The sequence below is a fragment of the Protomyctophum bolini genome, assembly GCF_963924005.1.
Source record: "Protomyctophum bolini genome assembly, chromosome: 21".
Lineage (NCBI taxonomy): Eukaryota > Metazoa > Chordata > Actinopteri > Myctophiformes > Myctophidae > Protomyctophum > Protomyctophum bolini.
Window position 1 is genome coordinate 14,873,597 of NC_137882.1, and position 10,147 is coordinate 14,883,743.

The 10,147-nt window shown below is 41.0% G+C and overlaps 1 protein-coding gene across 2 annotated transcripts; it reads left to right on the top strand.

Annotated features, from left to right (window-relative positions):
- The first annotated feature begins 578 nt into the window (after positions 1–578).
- On the top strand, positions 579–7,378 carry adcyap1a (adenylate cyclase activating polypeptide 1a). Of its 2 annotated transcripts, XM_080794022.1 has the most exons (7): positions 579–657; positions 861–966; positions 1,741–1,875; positions 2,319–2,423; positions 3,970–4,107; positions 4,633–4,753; positions 6,907–7,047. In XM_080794022.1, exons 2-7 carry the CDS (start codon positions 872–874, stop codon positions 6,913–6,915), a joined length of 603 nt encoding a protein of 200 aa, XP_080650148.1. In that variant the 5' UTR covers positions 579–657; positions 861–871; the 3' UTR covers positions 6,916–7,047. The 2 variants fall into 2 exon arrangements, with proteins under 2 accessions (XP_080650148.1, XP_080650147.1); XM_080794021.1 differs by lacking the exon at positions 4,633–4,753 and having other exon boundaries at positions 6,907–7,378.
- The last annotated feature ends 2,769 nt before the right edge of the window (positions 7,379–10,147 follow it).

The window sequence follows — 10,147 nt, forward strand, 5'->3', positions numbered from 1 at the left end:
GCCTAAACAAATGCATGAGTCATTCATTTACTTGATAATAATATTTGAACACATCCGATCGGATGTTCTTTATGAGGTGAGCTTGACGCGCGCGAGGAAAAGTACTACTAGCCTACTATCCATTGCATCGGCAAGGGGGTGGATATGGGGGGGGCGGGGGTGGGGGAGCGGGTGTAGATGACGTAGAGAGCAACCCCCGGTCGTGACAAGTGAAAAAGGCAAGCCTTGAAGGATTTCATGAATAAAAAACCAAAGGGAGGCAAGTTAACCGAACAAGAAAGTTCTCCAGTCAGACTAAATGTTTGCTCTTGAGAGCTTATACAAGAGTTTAGAAGAGGTTGCTGGACACATCGCCGCTGCACCAAGGGAGAATAGAGGAGCTTTATCAAGGCAATAAGAGAGAGAGAGACAGAGAGAGAGTGAGTGTGAGTGCTTGAGTGAGTGAGTGTGTGTGTGTGTGTGTGTGTGTGTGTGTGTGTGCACGCGTGCGTGCGTGTGTGTGTGTGTGTGTGTGTGTGTGTGTGTGTGTGTGTGTGTGTGTGTGTGCGCGTGCGTGCGTGCGTGACTGTGTGTGTGAGTGGGGGGAGATCCTATATCTCATTCTTCCAGTTGAGATCTTCAGCGAATCGCGTGCAGCGTCTATAGACACTGCCATAGGTATGAGAAGAATAAGTTTTGGAGATACCTGCCTAAATCCTCAAGCTTGATTAAGTTTAGAATACATACGTAATAAATACGTTACGTCTGTATGTAACCAATAAGTGAGCAATAGAATTATAAGTGACTTTTGGGAAGAATGTGATAGATTTGTTCATTATAGCCTACCTAATATAGTTTTTTTTTTCCTGTTTATTTTGCAGCAGGCGGGACAATGTCTAAGGCGACATTAGCCGTACTCATCTATGGAATCATAATGCACTACAACGTCCACTGCTCGCCCATGGGGCTTAACTACCCGACTCTTAGGTATGTACGTTTTCTTATCTTTCCTACAAAAAAGACTCAAATGAATTGGATCAAGTTTTTTTGAAAATGCAACGTAAGACTATAGACATGCCAGGCAACAGACATGCAGGACGGTCGTGCATGCAATGGAATATATTTTCTGGGGGGAAAAAAGAAAAATTAAAGGTTTATTATTTGAGATATAGTTTGGGGAATTGGCAAGATGCGCAGTCACTGACTGGGTATAGTCTAGCCTTGTGATTGGATCAATTATTCGGATCATTTGACAGCCTATTGACTTTGACATATAGGCCTAAATTATGCCATATAGTCCCAGAGGAGGGGTGCAGGGAATAGGCCAATTAGTTGGAAGTGGAATGAAATGGGTATCCCTCAACGTCAATTAGCTCAGAATGTATACACTCACAAATATGACGATTTCCAGGCTTATATTATTCTGTTTGACATAAATAGATTTGAGTGAAAACTGAATTAAATTATTTAAATGGGTCCTAATGAAGTGAGATAAATCCTTCATGAAATCGAAATTATTTAAAAGGAAACGTTTGAACGATGCTGCATGTTATATAGTGGCAGTGTGTGTATTCCATTTAAGTTCATTGTTCCCATGCATGCTGTAGTTCTATTCAACTTACATTACTTTTTTAATAGGCCTAATTGCAAAACGCAGATCTGACTGCTACTTTTGATGCCAAAACAAGTTAAAATATTGAGCTAAGGAGGACGTTTCTGCCCGACAGCCTAAATAGGCCAAACTATATGTCTCGTTTTCAGACTAGAGAATGAGGTTTATGATGAGGATGGGAACACATTACCGCAGCTGGAGTTTGACCGTGACCAAATGTCTTCGAGAAGTGATCCCTCTGTTGCTGACGACAGCTACATGTTATATTATCCTCCAGAGAAAAGGTATACATTTATTCCAACGTTTGTGCAACATTGGGAACACTATAACTAACATGACATTAAAGCCTTGAGTCGTATTGCTGTTAATTTAATGTTATTTTGTTTTATGTTAGGCTACTGTAACTTTATCGAAAACATTTTGTTTATAGAAGCCTATAAGTATACTTGTGTAACAACACATGAGATTCTAACCGGCTGTGAGCTCTGCATCTCGGTGATGGTTGCTTGCATATCTGTGAAATTTTTGTTTAATCTTTAAAGAAAATGTGAAAACTTTGAATGCAGGGCACCTCCAAAAATCCAGGAGAAGCAGATTATTATAGCATAGGGCTACACACGAACATTGGAAGCTATAACGGCGCGGTATCGCCTCTTATTGCGTTGTGTGTGTGTGTGTGTGTGTGTGTGTGTGTGTGTGTGCGTGCGTGCGTGCGTGTGATTTACAGGACGGAGAGGCATGCAGACGGAATGTTTAACAAAGCCTATAGGACAGCGCTGGGTCAGTTATCAGCGAGGAAATATCTCCATTCTTTGATGGCAAAACGTGTAGGGTAAGGTCATCGTTATTGGTTATCGTCTGTTTTCTTTAAATCCAACATATTTTGGTGTTTTCATGTGTTGTTGTCTTTTTCTTATTTTTTAACTAATATTTTAAATGCTCCCAATTTCACGCCTATTGCCTGTCTGTCTGTCTGTCTGTCATCCTTGAATGGACGGATATGCTCGGACGCCCCATGCGCGCTCACAAGCAAATAATTAGTAAGAAGCGCAAGTAACGCAACAATGACTGAGCATTTTGCTCGGAATGATTTCTCATGCAGTCTCACATTATGTCTCTTTGGGACATAAACAGAATCCGCACGAGCTGTTTTTATCCCTTCATAATGAATTATTTATGGGACTTGTTGGCCCCGGCGGTTCAAGATGGCAATTCAACAGTGCAAATTAGACTAATGACTAATGAGTATATACGGTAGGCCCATCTCGTTAGATCACCTGCGCATAAAAGAAAGAAAGAAAGAAAGAAATTATAAAAAATACTTTGACCAGATAGAAATGGTATAGCCTACAAAGAGTTGGAAAAAAAATGCAGGCTTAATCTAGGAGTAGGAGTTGCCGAGTTGGTTATAAGATTTTGTTCACCATTCCATGCTGTAATGCTAGATGTTTAACACTAATGTATACTCTAGTCTTGAGAGTGTAATATGAAACCAATTAAGGGTCCTTCCAGTTTAATTTGCTCTCAAGAGTTAAAGATCTAATAAGGGTTCATTTGGTTGGGGACCACCTGTGGAACTGGAACCCAACCAAATGGAGTCCTGACTGACCATGTGACAGGGAATGTATTATAGTGAATATGTGATATTGAATGTGTGATAGTGACTGTGTAATAGTGAATTTGATAGTGAATGTATATGACAATGAATGTGCGATAGTGACTGTGACCGTGAATGTACAGTATATTGATAGTGACTGCATGTGTGATAGTGAAGTATGATAGTGACTGTGTGATAATGAATGTGTGATACTGACTGTGTGATAATGAATGTATGATAGTGACTGTGTGATAGTGACTGTGTGATAATTAATGTATGATAGTGACTTTGTGATAGTGACTGTGTGATAATCAATGTATGATAGTGGCTGTGTGATAATGAATGTGTGATAGTGACTGTGTGATAATGAATGTATGATAGTGACTGTGTGATAGTGACTGTGTGATAATGAATGTGTGGTTTTGAATGTATGATAGTGAATGTATATGATAGTGAATGTGTGAGATAATGGATGTGTGATAGTGCATGTATGATAGTGACTGTGTGATAGTGCATGTGTGATAGTGAAAGTATTATAGTAACTGTGTGATAGTGAATGTATTATAGTGACTGTGTGATAGTGAATGTGATGATAGTGAATGTGTGATAGTGACGGTGTGATAGTGACGGTTTGATAGTGACTGTGTGATAGTGAATGTATTATAGTAACTGTGATAGTGAATGTGATAGTGAATGTGTGGTAGTGACAGTGTGATAATGACTGTGATAGTGAATGTGTGATAGTGACTGTATATGTGCTTGTTATTATCTTTCCATATAGTGGAGGAGGGAACATGCTGGAAGACGACTCTGAGCCACTGTCCAAACGACACTCCGATGGCATCTTCACGGACAGCTACAGCCGCTACCGAAAGCAAATGGCTGTCAAGAAATACCTGGCGGCAGTCCTGGGGAGAAGGTATAGACAGAAATATAGAAACAAAGGACGCCGGCTGGTATATTTGTAGCACCTACTAACCCCACCGCCCCCCCTCCCCCCCACAAAACAAAAAAAATGTGTACAGCCCCACCCAGATAGTCATTTTGAGATAACAGAGATAAAAGTTGGATCGCTTTTGTGTTCTTAAACATGTATTTATGTATGAAGTAAGCCATTAAAATGAATATTTTGATAATAATATTGTTTTATTTTGTACTTCAGCACTTGAGAATGCCTCATGAATCTATTTCGTGGACCAAATTTTTGTTCATTATTGAATATAGCCTATATTTATGTATTCATTTTAATATTCCTTATTTGTAGATTGAGAGGAGAACATTATTCACGACCATATAATATTCCAACAACCCATGTCTTTTAAACATTTAGCAAAACAGAAGATTGTGAGGAAAATAAATAGTTTAAAAGACACTCAATGTGCATTCAATGTTATACTTTTGTGAAAGTGAAATTAAGAGTTTTAGTTGTTTTTATTCACAACAGCCTGGACGACATAGGTTTGCACCCAATCCTACAAGACATAGACTTTGATGCCCTCCCGGATGGGGATGAGTTTGAGGCAATTTTGGGAGACTTGCTGAAACAGTTCTCTCCCGAATTTCCGGTGAGTCCCCAGGTACTTTCCTGAGGCGTGTTTTGGGGGCAAATTCTCCCGTCTCTCCTCCTCCTCCTCTCTTGTCGGCTTTTAAAACCTTGTGATCTTGTCTATATTCAAACCCAATTTCCTTCCACCTCAAATGTGCTCCTGTCTCTCTAGAGTTTTGAAGACTATTACTAGTGTTTGTTTTCACCTGTATAGTATACCCGCAACTTGCATACAGGATAAAAGATGAATGTAGACTGTGCCTATAGAGACTGATATGTTATACATATCAATGTTCAGTGATATGAATGGATCAGAGTGACCGGGAGCATTATTATTAGTGGATAGACTAGAATGACTGGCATCCTATTAGTGGATGTAAAGGATGTTCTTGCGTTGATAAACAGCATCTTAATAGAGTATCTGAGACCAGTCATGCACCAGCTGGCTTTGAACTTACATGTAAGCACTCTAGACTTAGTAATGTGGATCGGAGTTGACTGTATACTTTTTACTTACAATTTTTCCATCTATACACCAAATCACTTAGCAGATCTACAAGCTCACAATGAGTCGGGCGTTGTCGTGAACTTGTAGATCTGCTGTTCACGGCTAATGTTCCCCAACCAGAATATGGATGAATGTGGTTATGAAAGACATTTAGAGAAGACACTTTTTAAAAGTTATTATTTTAGAAGTGTGAGGAATGCATTATCCTGTAACGGAGATGAGGACCAGAGTACTTCTGAGGTTTTTCTTTGTCCTTCTCTTCTTCAGTGTTTACAAACATGAACTTACACCTTCCAATCATGTGAAAAGTGCCAATCTTGTGTTCCTAATTGATAGCTATCTAGCTACGTGTTTGAACAAGCATGTAAACCTGGAATTCTGTCAAAGGCTTTTCATGTCTCTCTGGCCATACAATACTATAGTAACACATTGCCATCAAAACTCATCCGGGCCCTTAAATTATTATTATTATTCATAATAATAATAATAATTCTATAGAAATTATACTTTTTATATGGCAATTAAGTGAAGTTAAGCATCAATTGGTTTTCACGGAGACATATACCAGAGGAACTTTAAGAACTTTTGTCTTGAACTTTCCTTATGTATTTTGGTTCCCTTTCTGTCATGTGAACCAATGTAAAGCAACGCATGTTTGCTCTAGCCACCACATATGTGCCAGCTACAGCACCTATAGGTGGGCTTTGTTCACTTTCTGATTCCTGAATGTTGTTTTTTTTTCTGTATGTGGACACCGCTGACCTCCACTGAGGAAAGCGCACAATGTTAATTATTGATTTGCAAGAAGAATCTCTCAGCCCAATGTCATGACTTATTATGTTTTTGGTTCGGCTAAATGTTTTTTTTGTGTGTCACTGATGTATTCTACAATAACAAAATTTGCAATTGGACAAATCAGTCTTTTGTGTATTATTTGTATTTGGACCGCCCCAAAGCTAGATTTACAGGCTATCAAAATGCTGCACAATTTGTTATTGGCGGATAGATAGCCACAGGAGTAAACAGAACACAAGAGAAACAGAGAAAGATGTATTGACTGACCAAGACCGTGGTATAGACCACGACGAGCTTAACAGTGAATGGAGAGAAGAGTACAAAATAAAGTTCTCAAGCCGGAATGAATACCCATCGTTAAGTAAAAGGAATCCTGTTAAATCAAGCTTCATTAGTTTAAAAATCGTCTCTGTCGGGTGGAAACCGCCTATGTCCACAACTGTGAATGAACTGTGAAATGAAAAAATAGCAAAAATAGCAGATCCACAAGCTCAAAACGTCTCGCTTCGAGGAGCTTCTTCAAGCCTGTCTACTTGTGTGACATTGTAGTATGATCAAGTAGGGGCAGCAATTTACAAAAAAAGAAAAGGTTTATGCCCGACAGTGACGGTGAAATTCTTATAGAAGCACCACCCTATACCCAACCCCTTTTCCCAGCCCCATCATCCACCCCCAACGCTGCTGCACCCTTCATGCAACTTCCAGAAGGAGAGACTCTATCACACATCAGGCTACACACTGCAGACGCAGTGTCTATTTTTGATCTGTAGTTCTCAAACACCAGGGAGAAAAAGTTTCTTCGATCTTGTGCTGAGTCGTGTTGTAATGAAATCAATCTTTGTTTTTTGTAATTCTGCATTCCCCTCTAGGCTTTGTGACGCAGGACGCAGCTTGCGGCTGTGGTGCCTTCTTGCTTCAACTTTAAAATCGCCACGAAATCACAGATGGCTATATAGTGGCCCTACAATGCTGCACACCATCAGCTCACACATCCCACCGTTCATTTGGTTGTTGCTTTTATTGTGTTCGCAAAAAACATATTTTTGGTAGAATCTTTCAATGCCGTCAAGCTTATTATAGGCTTCAAGCCTTCCTTGCTTGTGCTGCTAGTTAGATTTTTGTGAAAGATTAGAGGCAAACAATCACAATTTCCCACTCTCCATGACACATACGTATGTATTCTATTGAAAGCGCCAATAGCCTTACTAAATATGAAGATGAATCTTCAAGATTTATATCTATCTATATATTTATCTATATATTTACTGTGTAGAAAAATAATACTAGAGAGTACTTACCAGTGGTGATCCTCAGGGGTCAAGTCTATAAATGTTCAAAGAAAAAAAGTGTTGTAAGATTTGTATGAATAAATTTTTGTAAACAAGAACATTTTCGTCTAATCTTTGGGGCTGATATCGTCTTAAGTTTGAATCAAAAGCAACTTTAGCAAAATGAAACCAGGTGCCCACATTAGATGACACATCCAGAGGAGTGAAGAGACAGCTCAGCAAACTCACTATAATATAAACATCAACCTAAAAAAAATCGACCTCAGTCTATAATAGCATTCACTATGGTTAAATGAAGATTATATATTTCCCTACTCCCAGTCAAACATGTGTATGTGAAGTAGTATTTTAGTGGCTTTGCAGGTCACCGTACAGAATATGAGATGCTCAAAGATAAACAAGTGGAAAAAGTACAATAATAATTTGCTTCGTTTTCACCTGTATTGCCAACTTGCATACAGGATGAATGTAGACTGATATATTAATAATCAATGTTCATTCATATGAATGGATTCAGAATGACCGGCATCCTATGAATGGATGTAAAGGTTGTTCTTGCGCTGATATAAGTGTGCATATATTTCCCCACTACCAGTCAAACATTGTGAAGTGGACTTGATGTAAAGTACTGTAGTAATATAATGCATTGGCTTTGCAGCTCACCATACAGAATATGAGATGCTGTTGGTAAACAAGTGGTGTAAAAAAAAATACATAAATACAGACAGGAAACCAATACGTGGGATGTGAAACAGTGGCACCAGTTTGTCTGGGCAGTCTATGCCCCCTTAGGACAGCATGAGTAAAAAAGATGTGGGAGGCATCACCTCACCGGCACCATATGCTGCCTGGTGGCACTTTGCACCTCTCCAGGAGTTCAGCGGTGACCAGTCGAGGCCTGTGACTGCAGGAACAGTTGGTCGGTTTCAGAGCTGGTGTAGTCACATTACCACCGAATCATCTCTGTATAGGAAACAGATAAGAGACTTGATGTGACAGACTGTGGCTACACGACGGGGAGGGCATATATGTATATATAACCTCCTATCTTTCAATTGTTCTGTTTGACTCTGAGAAAGACGAAAGTCACACACACATCCTAATCCTGAAAAGTGACAGTTTTGGACATAGGAGGTTTCCGCCCGACAGAGGCGACATGCTTTGATCTTAGCGGCGGTGACCCCAGCTCTCAGCGGAGTGGTGATCAATGGGAGCGCAGGGCTGATCAATGGGAGTGATCTGATTCCTCCAGCCCCATGCCAGAGTACTTCTTAACCCCCACTAACGCAATGAGCAAGGCGTTGCCTGGCAACCGGAACCCACAGGAGGATGCGACTGGGAGTGGGTGGAGTCACCGGTGGCCTTCCAAAAGGGCCCACAGAGATCAGGCTAGGATGTATATTTCACTCAAATGGGCTTCGGTTCTTGTTGGCGGTGGATTTCTTTTTTCTTTTTTACTGGCCATGCAGCGTCTGTCTGGTGGCAGGGAGGGGCGGGGTGATGAATTGGCCTGCAGGGAAAAAGGAGGCTCCAGCAATGAGTGGCGATTCATATAAGCGTGCAGACACATACGCAGCAGGCAGCCCCACCCCACACACATACCTTACATCCAGCCATATAGCATAATACCAGTAGGAATAGCGAGGGTTCAATCAGCTGGGGGGGGGTGGTGGTGGGGGGGGGGGGGGGGGGGGGGGGGGTGAGGGAGGTAATACCCATGCCTCTGTTTTTTAGGAAGGAAGGAAGGAAGGAAGAAAGGAAGGGAGGAGGGAAAGAAAGAAAGAAAGAAAGCAAAGGCCATGCCCAGGGCTGATTGCACAACAGTGTTGTTAGGTGTTTGTGGCGTCTGTTTTTAACCTTGGGTGACGACGTTGTCATTAGCGTTTCTTTCAAAACACCTAAAATCCATAAAACACAGTTAAAAATATTCAGCTCACAGCACGCACAGCATTCAATTTCTGAGTACTCGGCTTGTTATATTTGTGAACTCGTCCCATGAAGCATCATTTTTCTTTCTATCTATCTACCAGCACCTTTAGCTTTAGATTCAGACTTTAGAATTGTGCACCGGTATCACACATGGAAAACAACCCAACTACAAGCTTACAAACATCGTGAATCATCAGGTTTTTCTCGTTCTCATGCTCACTCTCTGTCCATCCCCCCTCTCACCTCATGTCTCTTGTATACTTTCTGCTCTCTCTCTCTCTCTCTTTCACTCTGACCCTCTCCCACCCTCCGTTGTCTCATCCTCTCTCTCTCTCTCTCTGAACCCCTTCCTCTTGAGACCACAGTGGTTGCTATCGCGGCAGTCGCGCAGAAACCCTGCATGTCCAAAACTGTTACTTTTCAGAAAATGTTCCGGTGGATGATACAATGTAGTTATTGTTTAGTCACAGGCTTTTGTTAATAATTTACATTGGTTCAACATTAAAAAGACAGATCTATTTGATGTGACACTATTATTCATTTACGGAATGAAAAAAAAAAAGGCATGGAAAAAAGTTAATATATGGAGATACGAGATTTCTGTGCCGACAGCAACGATATATGGAGCCCAATTAGTATTCCTCTCTGCAAGACGTCATGGCAGCCCGGGCCGCTGTGACGTCACCGGGGTCAGAGGTCAGGGGACCTATAGGTCCAGGTTTCTGTATTTGGACTTATACTCATTACTCAGCTGTCACCTGATCCCTTGATGATGTCACTTCCTCGTGTCATTAGTAGAGGAGGAGGGACTGCGGACAAATAGCACTTATGCGTGGCACACGCATTTATGCACGCACACGCACGCACGCACGCACGCACGCACGCACACACA

Coding starts and splice junctions, on each gene's coding strand:
- adcyap1a (XM_080794021.1), top strand. CDS start 872: ATGTCTAAGGCGACATTAGCCGTACTCATCTATGGAATCATAATGCAC. Junction 2,424..3,969: donor TTGATGGCAAAACGTGTAGG/GTAAGGTCATCG, acceptor CTTTCCATATAG/TGGAGGAGGGAACATGCTGG. Junction 4,108..6,906: donor GCGGCAGTCCTGGGGAGAAG/GTATAGACAGAA, acceptor ATTCCCCTCTAG/GCTTTGTGACGCAGGACGCA.